The sequence below is a fragment of the Ostrinia furnacalis genome, unplaced genomic scaffold (genome assembly GCF_004193835.3).
Source record: "Ostrinia furnacalis isolate ACB-3 unplaced genomic scaffold, ASM419383v2 OfSCF4105, whole genome shotgun sequence".
Lineage (NCBI taxonomy): Eukaryota > Metazoa > Arthropoda > Insecta > Lepidoptera > Crambidae > Ostrinia > Ostrinia furnacalis.
Window position 1 is genome coordinate 627,471 of NW_021134344.1, and position 17,402 is coordinate 644,872.

The window sequence follows — 17,402 nt, forward strand, 5'->3', positions numbered from 1 at the left end:
ACCACGTTATTACCCAAATACTTGTATTACATTTTTTATATAAAAAAACCTAAAATACATGTTTTGCGGCAATCGAATCTGCGACCTCTGGCTTATTTCTTTCGCACAATCATGTAATCCGATGCCTATCTACGCCAATCTACGCAAACCACTAGGCTAGACGGACGAACAATATACCGATACCGTTATTTTAACGACAGCCACCATGCATACAGAGAAATCTTGAGTTCGATTCCTAGGGAGGTAAAATGTTACTAACATACTTGGTTAACTAAAATATTTAGACCAAACATGGTTGATGTCTATAAAATTGAACAAAATTTAAATTAAACAATTGTTTATTAACAATTTAAAGATAACACAACAGAAAACAAAATACATCATATTATTTATTTATCACTACGCCAGCTAAACCTAGTAGGGTAAAGGTAATTAAAATACCTTTTCTATGCTATATTTACAATTTGTTTCTACTTAAATCATCATTTTTCTTCCTTTGGTGTTGGAGTGGTGTGGATACGGATTCCATGCATCTCTGCAATTTCACTCTTCAATGTATCAGTAACAAGACGATGTTGTTTCACAGTAGACAGACCTACAAATTCTTTAGCTTCAACGCTGACCTGTAAATACAGAACATTTTTAAAATTTGTTTCTTTGGTAACATACAAGTGTATAACTTTTAACACTTTCCTGGACAGTGAACTGCTATGGCAGTCATAACAATTAAACTTGTATTGTGTCTCGGTTACTGTCCAGGAAAATGTTAAAGGGGGGAAGCTTTAGCTTTGATAGTAAAACTACTTCTCGTTGGTCCACTAAAGTTACATTGCTCATTAGGCATTGGAAGTAGCACATACCTCAAACATGGCACCGCAGCCCCCTGAGATATCCTGCACGCTCAAGTACGTGATGCCGGGCATGGAGCGCTTCAGCGTGTCGGACAACTGCTGTTCCTTGGTTGCGCGGTTGCGATCAAACGCGGTACCGCCGCCCGCCTCGCCTCCGCTGGAACCGGCCACCGCACGGGACTTGAACCAAAACACATTTTTGAACCAAACATTTAAGTGACTGAAAAATAATAAAGGTTTCCAATTTAATACTTACCAATCTTTTCTTCACCGGTTCTAGCGCACGGATGAACTGCCGAAACATTTTGCAATGTGAAATTAATTTACACACCTTTCAAGGAAAAATTTGTTGAAGAAAAATAATTTTCAAAACATTATCTAATGTCTAAATTTTGAAGCTTATTATTTGATCGATAACATAATTCTAATAAAATTTATTTTAACACTTTTACAAATTTTACATAACCTCAAATTAGCAAATTGACATCCACCAACCAAAATAAAAAACGTTTCGTTTCATCATTCATATTAACTATTGCCAATATTATTAACCAGTTTCATGGATCTTTTCCTTTGCTCGTAAACTAAAAAAGTTCAATACTTCAATTTTCTGTCACTTTGACATTGACAGATGGTCGATTGTTGCATCGTGATCAACACGTGCGTTTGTGTATTTTTTAAATAAAATGCTAGATAATTAAGTTAAAATGCCACCATTTCGTGCAGGATTATTAAAAAGAAAGATTACTTCTGAAACCTCAAAGAAGTCCACAGCCAAAGATGACAAGGTTAGTACGTAAACAAGGCGTAAACATTTTTTTTATTGAACGTGGTATTAAATTATTTTTATAAATTTACTGTGCTAAATTATGGTTTTAGGACTCTAGTTCATTCGATGATAGTGAAGAGCTGATACGAGGTGACCTAGATGATGCGGCAGACGCAACAGATTCCGAACGAGAGGATCAAGACGAAGCCGGCTCAGACCATGAAACAGAAGTAACATCAAAATCTTTTATTTTTGAGCCATTATCGAAAAATCTATTGAGTTTTAAGACTCCCATGAGTATTTTAGAAGCCTCAAAGGGCTTATAAAATAACTTATCAAATGAGAATGTCAGTGAATGTTATTTTTCAATAGCAACCAAAATGTAAATCTTATGTTTTAGGGTGTAATGTTCGGAGATGATGCAGATTCGACTTTAGGCGATGAAGATGATGCTGAAGGATCAGATGAATCTTCAGTAAGTTACATAAGTATACAAACATTACTTATTTTATTTGGTTAAATGCTAGATTTTATGCAGTTTTATTTATTTTAGGAACTAACGGATTCAGAAGCAGATGATGAGTCAGAGGAAAACGACGATGATGATGATGACGAAGATGAGGATGATGATGATGAAGAGGAATCTAATGAAGAAGAAAGTGTTGACAGTGGAGCAGAGTCTGGGCCCGGCTTGGCACATTCCAGTGATGAGTCTGAGAAGAAAGTGGAAAAACAAAAACCAAAAGTTAAAGCCCAGAAGCCAAAGCAAGACAAACAGAAAGGAACTAAGAACAGTGTTGAAGAGTTAACAGATAAGATCAGGGAGACTAGTGTTAACATTAGGCCAGTAGAACAAAAAGGTAAATAATCATTCTTTTATACTATAAAAAAAATCTGTCTGCTCCTCCTTATAAATATATTTCTTCTGATATTTAATTTTACATGAAGTCACAACCAGAGACTATTCAACACTCATTTTTCCTTTACAACTTGTTTGAGCCAGTACAACAACAATCAGCAATGCAACATTACTAGTCCGGTTGCCGAGCAGATGACTGTGCGACGGGCGGCCGCAGTGAGTGTGCGATAGCAATAGAATTACGCGCGAGTGATAAGGATGGGTAGCTTGGGTATCACTGGTGCATCTGCATGACAAGAACAGTCATGATATGGAGGGGGATTGGATCCTGGGAGGCACTAGACCTTAGCTCCAAATGTATACCCAACTTAATTTATTATGGGGGGGGGGAATAGCTGGGTGCCAAGCCAACCCATGCTAAAGTCAAAGTCAAAGTCAAAATTTCTTTATTTGTTTGGACTAATAAATAGTTCTTACAAATCGTCATTTTGCTCTTAAGGAGCCTCTACATGTCTCATAATCTTTTTACCCTACCAGCGCTTCGAGACCAACATTTGGCAAGTGCTGAGAAGAAGCGCCGCAACAAACTCAGTCACCACTGTCTGCCGGTTAATATAAATAAATAGAAATAGTAGTAGTAGGTACATTCGATTCAGGAGCAGTTCACTGAATTTACCATGCATTCTTGTATGGTGTATCTTATAAGAATGGGTATACAAGATTGCGTGGTATATTAAACAAGGTAGTGACGTGCTAATTTCTAGACTTACATATTAAGATACTAGTAGAAATGACTCGCATACATAAATTTGAATAACTTGGATTGACCAGTCCCCGAAAGCAGCGCCTGTTCACAGACATGACGAGTGAACCAGCCATCGCTTCACTCGACCATATTAGAGGGAATGTAACTACGACGCCACTGGGCGACCGGACTGACAGGCCAATCTTATTCCAGACGAGTACGAGTCGGGCGACACGTCGGACGAGGAGGAGCGGCGCAACACGGTGGGCGACATCCCGATGTGGTGGTACAACGAGTACCCGCACGTCGGCTACGACCTCGACGGCCGCCGCATCATGCGCCCGCCGCAGCGCGACCAGATCGACGAGTTCCTCAAGTGAGCACATTACTAACATGACAGACGAGCATGAGTCGGCGACAACGGCCTGAAAATCAGGATTGCCTGGATCTCTCCTCACGACAAAAGCTGTCATGTCTGATGTCTGCCTTTTTCGTAATACAGTAGAATCCCGATTATCCGGATCATTAAAACCAGGGGTGTTCCGGTTAATCGAAAATCCGGATAATCGATTTCAAAGTAAAATCAAACAATAATTAACTTTTAACAGTAGAAAGGGTTTTCAATACATCATTTTAAAGTCTAAAAATCTAAATTTTAGACCATTGGTCATCCATTTAACAATGAACTAAGAAGACGTCCGTACTATGTTACGGTGGCGGCGCCTTCGGTTTTTATGGGTCCAGACCCGGAATCGGTAATTAGAAACTGTGAAGAATGAGTCCGGATAATCGAAGTCCGATATAATCGAGATTCTACTGTACGTAATACGTAATTTGAAGACTTCTTTCTGACTTTAATGTCGTGTTGTGCAGGAAATGCGAAGACCCCGACTTCTGGCGCACAGTGCGCGACCCGCAGACGGGGCAGGACGTGCGGCTGAGCAAGGAGGACCTGGAGCTCATCCAGCGCATCCGCGCCGGCCACGTGCCCGACCCCAACCACGACGAGTACCAGGTATACACAGTGTACTTTTGATTGTCTCTTGAAACTGATAACTGTATAATTTTTATTCATTGTCTGACCATTTAGTCTCAACTGCAGGAGAATGATCCTCTCTTATTTAAGGAGAGGCCTGATATTCGCATCTTTTTCTCTTAGTCGCGTCTTACGACATCCACGGGAAAGTCGAAGGTGGTCCTATTCTACTTTCCCGGAACTACACGCCTCTTCTTCGTATCTTAGAGTTATATTTTTTTACTTACTAAAAATCTTGTTAGGTTAGGTTAGGTTATTTAACTAACACTTTGTTAGATCCCTCTCACATTTTTCAACGAGATACGCTGCCGTCACTTGACGTGAAAAGCGATGAATGTGAATGAAGACATGCTAAAGCCTGGTCCGTGAGCACGTGGGACGCGCGCCCGCAGTGAGTGTGCGAGCGCGACAGCAACATAATTACGTGCGAGCGACAAGGATGGGCAGCTTGGGGTCATTGGACGGGATTCTACGTGCTCACGGACCAGGCTTTAATCGTATCTTTAGGGTGTCGGAAGCTAGCCTTCAGGATCAATATGATTGTCCCCAGCCGTGGGTGGAGTGGTTCAGCCGCGAGGTATTAGCGACGCCGCTGCGCGCGTTCCCCGAGCACAAGCGCTCGTTCCTGCCGTCGCGCTCGGAGCAGCTGCAGGTGGCCAAGATCGTGCACGCGCTCAAGATGGGCTGGACCAAGACGCGCAAGCAGATCGCCGACGAGAGGAGGAAGAAGCGGGTGAGTGTAGTATAAGTTAGCTGCTATCGCGTGGTATTCAATGAGGGTTTTCGCGTATGAAAGATCCGCTAGATGGCGGGACGTGGATGTGGGGTCTGACTGCTGCGCGATTGGTGGACACATATCTGTCAATGTCATGTCAAAAATAACCAAACATGCAGCATTTGGACCTTGCGTCTACGTATTGCCATCTGGCGAATTTTTCATACTCGAAAACTCTCATTGGGAAGAACAAAAGAATAACAGAGATTTTCGGCCTGCTTCGGACACGCGCGATATCCGTGCTGTTTCTGGGTGATTCGCATATCACAATCACAATTTCCGCTTCAGTGCCCCAGTGAAGCGCAAATCGTGCGATTACGATTCGATGCAAATGTATGACAACTCAGAACTGTCCAGCAACCGATGTCAAATCAAATCAAAACATTTCTTTCACACACTAACACAAATGATTACACTGGCCTACAGCCATTTTGGTGCCGGGGATCTAAGACCTGATTTTAAGTATGTCCAGCATGGCGTTATCAAAAATGTAATCAGTTTTTCTCTATCAGCTCTAGTTCCCGAGATAACTAAAAAACAATTTTTACAATAAATATATATTTTTATTAGCATTAAACATCAAGAAATTGTCTTTTGAGTGATTTTTTCGAATGAAACTTACTTGGGCAATCTCGCATGATTCTCCAACAGTAGTCGGTCATCATATGAGCGTCCCATCTTCCTTGGTAACTATTCTCCATTGTTTTTATGTCTTGGTGAAAACGTTTTCCTTGTTCTTCGCTTAGTTCTCCTAAATTTTGTTGGAATTGATCTAGTTTACTGTTAAAATAGTGTAATTTTATACCTATATAACAGCCTAAATCTTTGAATTGAACCAGCACATCCTATACTAATTCTACATAGTTTTCAGCCTTATGCTTTCCGAGGAAATTTTGTACAACTGCTACAAAAGATTTCCACGCAAACCATTCCACATCGTTCATAGAAATCTTAAATTTAGTGCACACACACACACACACACACACACACACACACACATTACACCCACTACCTCAGTTACTTTTTGTTTAGTTTTGTTTAGTCTAAGTAAAAAAAAATATTATTCTAGTTATCTTAAAGAGTTTAATAATTGTTAATTGCCATGTACCGTGTGTCCTCACTATATTTTATCAACATTGTTAACCTGTGTTACTTAAGGCTGCCGCGACACAAGCACAGCTTAGTGTAGCAGCCGCTAGATAAACACTGTAATTCTTTTGTTGGCAAATATAATTAACTTTTAAAAAAAATAAAACCGACTTCAAATGCGTGAACACAAAAAAAACTAAAAATTAAAAATATTGCGTATAAAAAAGTTCATCCCCAATTTTCCACCCTTGGGGGTGAAATATTTTCTTCAAATTCGCATGAAACCACCCTTTTGATATTTACCTATTTAACAAAAAAATAATTGTTCAAATTGATTTATAATCGGCGGAGATATTGCGTATAAAAAAGTTCATCCCCAATTTTCCACCCTTGGGGGTTGTTTTTTCTATTATTAAATTTAAATGGGACCACCCTTGAGGTATTACCTATACGCCGAAAAAAGATTTGTTCAAATCGGTTCATAATTGGCGGAGTTATCGCGTAACAAACATAGAAAAAAAAAACATACGGGTCGAATTGAGAACCTCCTCCTTTTTTGAAGTCGGTTGAAAATACTTTTTACTTTACTTTAAAAAATCAAAATCAAAAATATTTATTCAGTTTAGACCACAAGTGGCACTTATGAACGTCCAATAAAAAAAAAACAAACAATATAAAGAAAAGGTAGCCCTTAAAGGTAGCCCGTGTGTGGGACTCGCCGCCAGGGCCGGAGGGCGGGGCCTACCCACTGAAACCCACCGGTGTATCATCGGAGCCCAATGAAACGGAGCCGCGAGTTATTATCCTAGCTTAGGGATTCATCTGCAGCTCCGTCTCAGGCCATTCTGGCTTCAAGGGGATCCTCAATCCCCTCCTCCAGTTGTTTTCTCCTCATTGTCATGGGCCATGATAAAACCGTATCGGGTTACGTTACGGTATACTCTATACCACTTGCACTGTGCAATCAGACCTACCGCGCTGTGGTTTTTGTCTGCGCCAGAAAATCGGTACCCTCCGTGACTGGGGGGCGTTCCCCTATCCGCAACACCTCTGATGGTAGACCCAAAAGTGCACACGTTTTCTAGCCATATAACGATCTTATAATAACTTATTTTCTGCAGCCTCTAACTGTAGCCTATTGTCGCAGATGAAAGAGTGGAACAAGCTGAGCGAGACGCCGTGGAAGCGCAAGTACACGTTCCTGCCGCAGAAGTTCGCTTCGCTGCGCGCCGTGCCCGCCTACGAGCGCTTCATCCGCGAGCGCTTCCTGCGCTGCCTCGACCTCTACCTCGCGCCTCGAGCCATCAAGATGAGGGTACGTGCACAAACTCAATAGTATTAAATACATTTATTTAAACTTAATTGGTTTATGTGCTGTTTTACTGCACCTAAGTTAAATTACATTGTAACTGTATGTTTCCCAAAAAATAAATAAATAAATAGTACCAGTTTGATGTACGATAGTCAGCTTTATGGGGGTCAAGGATTATTCCTTGATTGTACTCCGTTAGAGTGGCGTGACGTCACATGCTGACCCGTTGGCTAGCGTGAAATTATCTTGCAAGCTCAATTTCAAGGCCCTAGAATTTCTCTATTTGTAGAGATATTTTAATGATTCCTTCACACTTATGTTTAATTTGCTTATATTTTCAAATTGTATTAATAAAAAATATTGAAAACTTCTCCATTGTTGTTAGCCACGCCTCCCAGTGAATTAGGCGTGGCCAAAACACGCTACATTTATATCTAAATAACAAATACAAAACCATAAAAATGATTGACTTCCAATGACCTTACAGAAACTTCAAAGAAGAGAATGAGAAAGATCTCTTTGCCCAAGATATCATCAAAAGTCAAAATAATCTATCCTCCTATTTCCTAATCACCAGACACACCACCTTCCTATCTGTTAGACCAGTGGTTCTTAACCTTTAAGTCACGAGGGGCCATTTTTACCAATTCCTGTCTCGTCAGGGACCACTTTTTTTTTCAAAGTCCTATGAAAGGGAAGGTCGATTTCTCGCCCACTGTGCGCCATTTGCGTTGTGTTAACTGGACTCAACACGTCACGCCACTTGTTCATTACGAGGTCTTCGTGGACCACTTGGAATGCCTCCAGGGACCACCAGTGGTCCACAGACCACCGGTTAAGAACCACTGTGTTAGACGATAATGTAGCGTAATCTACCTACTTCCCTCCAGCTAACGATCAGCCCCGAGGACTTAGTGCCGAAGCTGCCGTCGCCGCGCGACCTGCAGCCCTTCCCCACGCAAGAAGTGCTGTGCCTCACCGGACACGAGGGCGCCGTCCGGAGCGCGGACTTCGACCCCTCCGGACAGTACATCGTGTCCGGATCCGACGACGGCACGGTTAAAGGTATGGAGATGCTTATTGTAATGCTACGGATACTAAGATTTTTGTGCGATTTTTTTAGATTTAGACTTCCAGTAAATGTCTAGTTTAGAGTGAAATCTGCTCAGTGGAGTCAAACTTTAGTCTTCTTCTGAAGATTAGCCTTCTAAATTACATACCACTGAGCCCAAATCCTCGCCTATTGTCTTCTTGTCTTTACTAATCAACTGCGTTACACTGCGTAGTCTGTCCATTAACATAATGAAACCTTTCATGCTACGTAACAAACAAATGTCGTTACGACGACGAGGGCTCTACTCCGTAGTTTACCTCCGCTCCACTTTTGCCAACATTTATCCTCCTCACCTCATTTATTGATGTCTAACATCTCAAATATTTTCTTATTGTAATCCTTGAATAATTCTTACGGAATTTCGGAGTTATTTTATCAAATAAATTGTAGGGTTTTGGTTGTTTTTTTTTTACCGTCACACCAGGCACAGACGCACCCGCTGAAAACCAGTGTCGAGACGCGTACACGCGCGTTTCGATTAATACTTAGCGGGGGCCTTTATGGCACGAGATTTATGTATTATTTAATGTAATGTTGTGTGTTTAATGTTTTTTTTTTGTGTTTTCTCTTCTTTTATTTGTTCATTTTCATTTGTGTTTTCGTGTCAAATAAAGGTTTTTCTACTCTATTCTATTCAGTGTGGGAGACGAGCACGGGTCGTTGCTTGCGAAGCATCCGCCTAGGCGAGGGTGTGACGCGCGTGTGCTGGGGGCCCGCGCCCGGCCTCAGCCTCGTGGCCGCCGCCGTCGGCAACCGGCTGCTGCTGCTCAACCCGGGAGCAGACATCGGAGCACACAGAGTGGCGGAGAGAACCGACCGTTTGTTGGATGAGCCGCCGCCGGCGCACGACATCGCCAGTGAGTGTTCTTAATTTGCTATTATGACGTCACATCATAGTTCGTTCTTGACTTACTTGACTTATGGTCCTATGTCCCCTAGATGGGGCAGAGGGCGTCCACAACAGTCCTCCATCTCGTTCGGTCATAGTTCGTTCGTTTCAGTCAAATGACGTAAACTGCTGGACAAAGGCCTCCCCCAAGGTTTTCCATAATGAACGGTCCTGCGCTGCCCGCATCGAGGCTCTTCTCGCGACCTTTACTAGATCGTCGGTCCACCTAGTAGGAGGCCTGCCCACGCTACGTCTTCCAGCCCGTGGTCGCCACTCGAGAACTTTCCTGCCTGCCTACATGATAGTACCGATCATCGACTACCGATCCACTGGAGTCTTTGGTGTTTGTCTTATCACATGCCAGTGCGAAATTATTATTGCTCGAAATAGTATTCTAACACAAAAGACAGACAATTTTTTATTTCACAGTTTTCTGAAGAACGCTATCCTTAGTGATTTTATGTACCGCAATAGACAGATAGCATAGCTTCCATTCATCATGACGTCATACCGCCATATCCGCCATCTACTACAGTTACGTTACGTCACGTTACTAACGAAAGTATTCCGCCCGCAGTGGACGAGCGCACGAAGTCGTGCGTGACGTGGGACCGCGTGAAGCCCGAGGAGTGGGCCATCGGCGTGCGCATCGCCGTCACACACTTCAAACCCGTCATACACGTAAGTTTTGGCACTACCATTTCTTGACCAATTTAAAGGCTTTCGACTCTCGATCGCGACACATGACGATGGAGTCAGAGCCAGTCTTTGTTTCTCTTCTAATTATAGATCATTTCATCCATGAAGACCCGCCCTACGATTCTTCCGCCAATGTTTGAGTGTTATCGGTACACGCTAAATTATATTATCAACTAGCTTTCCGCCCGCGGCTTCGCCCGCGTGGAATTTTGTCTGTCACAGAAAAACTTTATCGCGCGCGTCCCTGTTTCAAAAACCGGGATAAAAACTATCCTATGTGCTTTTTTAAAGCCTACTTACAGAAATAAATGAGTTTTACTGAGTTTTTAGTTTTACTTGTGTATTTGTCGTAATGTTTCGTTCTCCCGCCAAAATATGTCAAAGTCAAACCCTTGTCCCTTGCTATTCCAAATGACCATGACATTGGGTTTGTTTACATTTGGTATCGCTTCTCGTTGGCCGTACCACAGAATAATAATAAGTACTACGTACAGAAGTTTTACTTCGCGAAGGTATTTAAAAAAATGTATGCTCAATGTCATTAACAATATGGTGTAATTTAGCCTGTCTCAAGAGTCAAGCACCGTTTTGTTGACAAACGTCAGTGATCGGCACTGCCCCGAAGCTATAGGGCTGACTTCGGTAAAATGATGTGACGTAAGGTGCCAAACTGAGGAAAATGGCGGAAGAAACACATGATTTACCATGAATTATCATGAATAATATTAACTACTTATTTACCTCTCAGTGTCTTGAGGCAACTTAAAAAAGTACATTCTGTGTTTTTATTATTATTATTTAGGCAGTTAAATACTGCACAGTATTTTAGTACACCATTTGCTTTATTTTCTTCCATCATACACAAGAATACGCGTGCGTGAGTCAATGTTCGCTCGTATGCGAGGCCTTGTCGAATAGTATCCTGTAGGTGGGCCATCGTGCGTGTTTTGTTTTCGATGTAAACTCGCGGAGATGGACAGGCCCGGCCGTACTTGAATGTGACCGTCGTTCCGCAGGTGGCGTGGCACGGGCGCGGCGACTACGTGTGCTGCACGGTGCGGGACGGCGCGTCGCGCGCGGTGAGCGTGCACCAGGTGTCGCGGCGCCGCAGCCAGCTGCCCTTCCGCCGCAGCAAGGGGCTCGTGCAGTGCGCGCTCTTCCACCCCACCAAGCCGCTGCTCTTCGTGGCCGTACGTGTGACTTTTTTTTCATGTGACAGGAGACAAACGAGCAGACGGATCACCTGATGGTTGTGATTACCGTCGCCCATAGACACCCGCAGACCCAGGGGCGTTACAGGTGCGTTGCCGGCCTTAAAGGTGAAGATACGCTCTCCTCTTGCAAGCTTGCAGGTCTTATCCGTCCGGAAACACCGCAGACGACAGTCCATTCCAGTTTGGTTGTACGGGGCAGAAAGTTTCTAGAGAAACGTACTGTTGTGGACTGCCAACCATCTAAGTGATGTCACTATCGATAGTACCCCGAAAAACATTCACCCATCCCAGACGAGTGGCGAAACGTGAAAGTTGTAATTTCAAAATCCATTAGCTCCGGTGTTTTCCTACTAATATTATAAATGCGAAAGTTTGGATGTCTGAATGTTTGTTACTCTTTCAGGCAAAAACTGCTGAACGGATGTTGATGAAACTTTACAGTATTATTGTTTATAACCCAGAATAACATATAGGCTATAATTTATGACGATCTGTGACAAACTAAATTTCATGCGGGTGAAACCGCGGGCAAAAGCTATACCATAAAGTTACTTCGCTCGATTCAGCCTTTGTCCAGCAGTGGACGTCATTTCGCTGAAACGAACTTCGCTCTTCGAAGGGATTTCAAAATTACGACTGTCAACATTCAGCCACTTGTAGAAGGGAGCGGGATAACGATACTGCTATCGATACTATTGTTTTTGGCTGCTTTTTTTTAAATCGATAAGCAACACTAACAGAGTAAATACAAATGATTAGGTCATCTTAATAGAAACGCACCGAGCGCGGTTTGTATGTGAGCGCGCCAATACGTATGCGGCGCGCACGTACACACTGACAAAATTTAGCGTGGATTAGCGGGGAGTTGCAGTGTGTGCGTGCGTACGCGCCGCATACGTATTGGCGCGCTCACATACAAACCGCTCTCAGTGCTCAGTCACTCTGACATTATCCCGCGGCGTTCGCCGGTGCCGTTGGCCGCACTAGCTACAAACAATGCCATATCTGTCGTGGTTGCTGCCCTACATGACACGTGTCGTGGTTGCAGACGCAGCGAGCGGTGCGCGTGTACGACCTGGTGAAGCAGGAGCTGGTGCGCAAGCTGCTGACGGGCGCGCAGTGGGTCAGCACGCTGGCCGTGCACCCCAAGGGCGACAACCTGCTCGTCGCCTCCTACGACCGCAAGTGCATGTGGTGAGTCACCTTGTGAAGCAGGAGCTGGTGCGCAAGCTGCTGACGGGCGCGCAGTGGGTCAGCACGCTGGCCGTGCACCCCAAGGGCGACAACCTGCTCGTCGCCTCCTACGACCGCAAGTGCATGTGGTGAGTCTTGCCCATATATGCTTTTGCATTAGGAGACATTATGCATTGTAACATTGTACAGGTCGCGTCATTTAAAAAGAGCGCTGGTGGTCAAGCTGCGCATTAAGCGATTTATCGGTCGATTTGGTGGTATGAGGTGCGGCGCGGGGCGGGCGGGTCTCGCTTCGCATGCATGCCGGTGCGCTATTGGTTCGTCAGTCGACCTTTGATTTCGGCGCTGTGTCCACGTCACAATCGTTCTCAAAATACCATCGTGCACAAAAGTTTTTGATTACGAAATGGTTTTACACAGAAAAGTGAGAAAAATGATTTACGACGTATATTGTTTTATGAAGAGAGAGGCTGATAATAAAGCAGTTGATAATTTAAAACAATGCATGAAACGGACCGCAGAGGCAACAAAATGTTCCGTGATTACAGTGAGACGAATTGTAAAAGAATGAAAATCTTCAGAATTTCTTACTGTCTTTCGAACTCCCGGCAAAAATAAAAGAAACAAACAAAAACCAATAACAGGCATTGATAGCTTTGATCAGGGTGTTATAAAAAGAATCATCCATAATTTCCACATCTCTGAAAAAGAATTGCCTACCATAGGCAAGTTGCGAAGGAAGTTACAGGATGACCTACATTTTCAAGGATCTGCAGCAAGTCTCAGGCGAATAATAAAAAATTTGGGGTTTAAATGGAAAGCAACAGAAACGAATAGGAAAATTTTAATTGAGCAGTCACAAATTCGATTTCAAAGAATTGAATATCTGAGAAAGATAAAAAAATATAGAGAGGAAGGAAGACCTATCATTTACACTGATGAATCTTATGTCGACAGTTCCCATGCATCTCACCATTCTTGGACAGACGGTCCCACCAAAGGCATTAAAAAACCAATATCTAAAGGTAGCCGATTGGTCATAGTGCACGCGGGTGGTGAAGCAGGTTTTGTGCCGAATGCTTTGCTGACATTCAAAGCCGGTACAAAAAGCGGCGACTACCACGACAACATGAATTCAGAGAATTACGAGCGATGGCTCCGTACTAAACTGATGCCGAATTTACCGCCTAATTCAGTCGTGGTAGTCGACAATGCATCGTACCACAACAAACAACTTGATGCTGCACCAGCGTCCAATACAAAGAAAGCAGATATGCAAACCTGGCTCAGTCAAAAAGGAATTGAATATGAAGAATCCATGTTAAAGCCGGAGTTGTACAACTTAATAAAGAAATATAAAGAGCAATTTAAGAAATTTAGTATTGATGAGATATTGAACGAAGCAGGCCATTCTGTACTTCGTTTGCCCCCATATCATCCGGACTTAAATCCAATTGAAATGGCCTGGTCCCAAATAAAGGGATATGTCGCCAGCAAAAATGTAAGTTGGAACCTTACAGGGATAACTGACCTGGTTAACGAAAAAGTACATTTAATGGGCGCAACAGAATGGGGGAAATTATGCACAAAAGTAAAGGAAATCGAGGCCGACTATTCTAAAAGCGATCATGTGGTCGACATCATGACAGAAACATTTATTATTCGCGTAGGGGATGATGATTCTGACTCAAATAATGATGAAAGTTTAAGTGATGATAGCGACGACGATGAAATGGCCACCTCTAGCACCAACACCGCGTCCTCATCTGGTTTTCACGTCACCCACAACGACTTAATGGAAGGAGTTTCAATATTACCATTTGATTAAACATTCTACACTGAATGAAACATCTTTTTGTTGATATTCTTTTGAGGTTTTATTTTTTATAACTTGTAATCTATTGTCCCTACCTGCATTCTTGTGAAATAAATACATTTTTTATTTTTATTTTTTTATTTTATAAATAACTAGCTTTCCGCCAGCGGCTTCGCCCGCGTGGATTTTTGTCTGTCACAGAAAAACTTTATCGCGCGCGTCCCTGTTTCAAAAACCGGGATAAAAACGATCCTATGTTCTTTCCCGGGACTCAAACTATCTCTATGCCAAATTTCATCAAAATCGGTTGCGAGGTTTAAGCGGGAAAGCGTAACAGACAGACAGACAGACAGAGTTACTTTCGCATTTATAATATTAGTTGGGATTCATTTTAATGTACCTACTAAACCAACCAATATGCAAAGCCACGAGCGAAAGTCTGGTTTAAAAATAAAACAATAGGCCTAGTACGTATTTTCGTGCGCGAGTGTACCCATGCGCAAACACGCCCCCTCCACTTTCTTCCAGCGCTCTTTTTACATGACGCGGCCTGTACCCCGTGTAACATTGTGCCCCACCTTACCCTACTGTTTACCCACTGCTAGGAAATTTTTATCACGCTGTTTTTTTAAAGATAGGTACGAGGTCAGGACAACGTCTCTCGCTCAAAGTTGCGTTTGAACGCACAATTTAGTAGAAGGGCGCCACACGCCCGGCTTGTAAAGTCCGGTCGCCGAGCAAATAGAATTTAGTACAATGACCCCAAGCTACTCATCCTTATCGCACGCGCGTAATTATATTTCTGTCGCGCTCGCACACTCACTGTGGAAATTCTATCTGCTCGGCAACCGGACTTTAGTCGCGCGGGACGTACCTACAACCGACACCGATAACCAAAAAGTTTAGTAAATAGAGCGTTGGATTTATCGTTTTATGAGGAAGTGATGTATCTGTGACGAAATATACACGAGCATCAAATTGGGTGAATAATAGATTTAAGTTACTGTCGTGTTAGGGTCCTAACGATTATTAGTAAAAATGAAATAGCGGACTGTATAAAAAATAGGTTGCTGTAATTCTCGCCAGCCTAATTACAATAAATTATGAGAGTACGCGGTATTCGTGCGACGACGGTGGTGTCCAAAGGCGAGTGTGTGACCCGAGCGCAGCCGATGATGACGCTGTCGGCCCGAGGTGACGTTAGTCATCGTACGCCGCCCGCACGTCTCCTCCCGCGCGTTGTTGGGTTCCCAACAGTCGAATTTTAAAACGTGTGCCTTCCCGCAGGTTCGACCTGGAGCTGTCGTCGAAGCCGTACCAGACGCTGCGGCTGCACGGCAAGGCGGTGCGCGCGGCGGCGTTCCACGCGCGCTACCCGCTGTTCGCCACGGCCGGCGACGACCCCTACATCGTCGTGTCGCACGGCATGGTCTACAAGTGAGCGCCTACACTGAACAATGAGCGCTATCGCTTTTATACTTAACAGTTGGCACCCCTGGCGATTGACAGGACCTTACTCTACAGTGGCGCCATCTTGATGAGTGCAAATGCGATAGTCCTCCTACCACTTTAGCGCTCACAAGTTGGCGCCACTGTCTTCGCTACTGGCAAGTGACAGGACCTTACTCTACAGTGGAACCAACTGGTGAGCGCTAAAACGATAGCCCTCATTGACTCCACTCTGCCTTGCAGCCTAAACGGGCTGCTTGCCTTCTGGGGGGATCTGGGGTGGTTGGAGTAGGAAGATAAACCACAAATCGCGCACAATGGCCCAATCTCATGATTTTTGCAGGGCAATCGAATACCGCACTTAGCCTCATGGCTAAGTGCGGTATTCGATTGCCCTGCAAAACTAACTAACTCCACTCTGCCTTTTCTGATAATTATAGCAAAATAAAATTCGCTTCCCTATTAAGCAATGTAGTTAAGCGAGAAATTATAGAGCGACACTATAACATGTATGTTAATTAGAGCATTATTTTGTAGTTTTACTGTTAGGTATTTCCCACACTTGTATCTTGAGCGTCGTCGTCTCGTCCGTCACCTTTTGCGTAGCGGTAACGCAGAAAGACGCTAGTGTGAGGGAGGCCTTCTTTACAGTTGTAAACCAGCGCTTAAAACAGCAGAATAGTGATGTTACCTGATCTGATCATCTTAACCCACCACCACCCATGGTTCTTCCTGCCTCACGGCGTACGAACCGAATCTCGGGAGAGCGCGCGGGTACTTGCTCTGGGCTCTTTTCCCCGGGCGCTTTGCTTGACTCCCTACAAATTTATCTGATCCATGTCCCTTTTCATAGTCAATTCTCCCCCTTCTGGGGCTTGACACCACAAATACGGTACTTCGCGTCGGGCTGCTATCGTTGATAAATGTCATCACTTCTTCTCATAATTTCGCCTGATTGTGTGCCAGAAGTGCGCGAACTCGCGCAGCGAGATCTAGTTACTGCGATCGTGAGGTCCTGGTGATAAACAGGTCCTTGCTCGGCTCTCCGTATCGCATCCAGCATTTTCTGTCGAGCTTCGTCATAGAGGTTACATTCCCAAAGTGCGTGATCGCGGCTCTTTTCGACTCCCTCGCCGCATGGGCATAGTGCAGACTCGCACAGCGTCATTCTGTGTAGGTGCTGCCTGAATCACCCGTGCCCAGTTAACAATTCGGAAACCACGTAATCAGGTTCAACCCAGCCGAGTCGAGATGTTACCTGGCCAGCAGAAATGTAATGTGACGTTGTTTCCAGCGACCTGCTGCAGAACCCGCTGCTGGTGCCGCTGAAGCAGCTGGGCAGCGGCGCGGCGGCCGACGCGCTGCACACGCTCGACGTGCGCTTCCACCCCGCGCAGCCCTGGCTGTTGGCCGCCTGCGCCGACCGCACGCTGCGCCTCTACTCCTAGCCCAGAACAATAAATATATCTAACTAAATATAACTGGCTCGTTTTATTCGTATTCCTAAAATTATGTGCATACAGTCAGAGTGAATACAAATGAGTAGGTCATCTTCATAGAAACGCACCGAGCGCGCCAATATACGCATGCG

The 17,402-nt window shown here is 44.0% G+C and overlaps 2 protein-coding genes across 2 annotated transcripts; one reads left to right on the plus strand and one right to left on the minus strand.

Moving 5' to 3' along the window:
• Window positions 1–454: 454 nt before the first annotated feature.
• Window positions 455–1,359, minus strand: LOC114358746 (bolA-like protein 3). Its single transcript, XM_028312784.1, has 3 exons — window positions 1,108–1,359; window positions 861–1,031; window positions 455–623 (listed from the first exon to the last, which is right to left on the minus strand). The coding sequence occupies exons 1-3, from the start codon at window positions 1,153–1,155 to the stop codon at window positions 483–485; spliced, it is 360 nt and encodes a 119-aa protein (XP_028168585.1). The 5' UTR covers window positions 1,156–1,359; the 3' UTR covers window positions 455–482.
• A 112-nt stretch (window positions 1,360–1,471) lies between these two features.
• On the plus strand, window positions 1,472–17,292 carry LOC114358733 (ribosome biogenesis protein BOP1 homolog). Its single transcript, XM_028312770.1, has 15 exons — window positions 1,472–1,639; window positions 1,731–1,850; window positions 2,021–2,095; window positions 2,174–2,480; window positions 3,438–3,600; window positions 4,098–4,239; window positions 4,811–4,999; window positions 7,272–7,439; window positions 8,327–8,501; window positions 9,189–9,407; window positions 10,017–10,120; window positions 11,155–11,328; window positions 12,401–12,546; window positions 15,650–15,799; window positions 17,106–17,292. The coding sequence occupies exons 1-15, from the start codon at window positions 1,559–1,561 to the stop codon at window positions 17,257–17,259; spliced, it is 2,367 nt and encodes a 788-aa protein (XP_028168571.1). The 5' UTR covers window positions 1,472–1,558; the 3' UTR covers window positions 17,260–17,292.
• The last annotated feature ends 110 nt before the right edge of the window (window positions 17,293–17,402 follow it).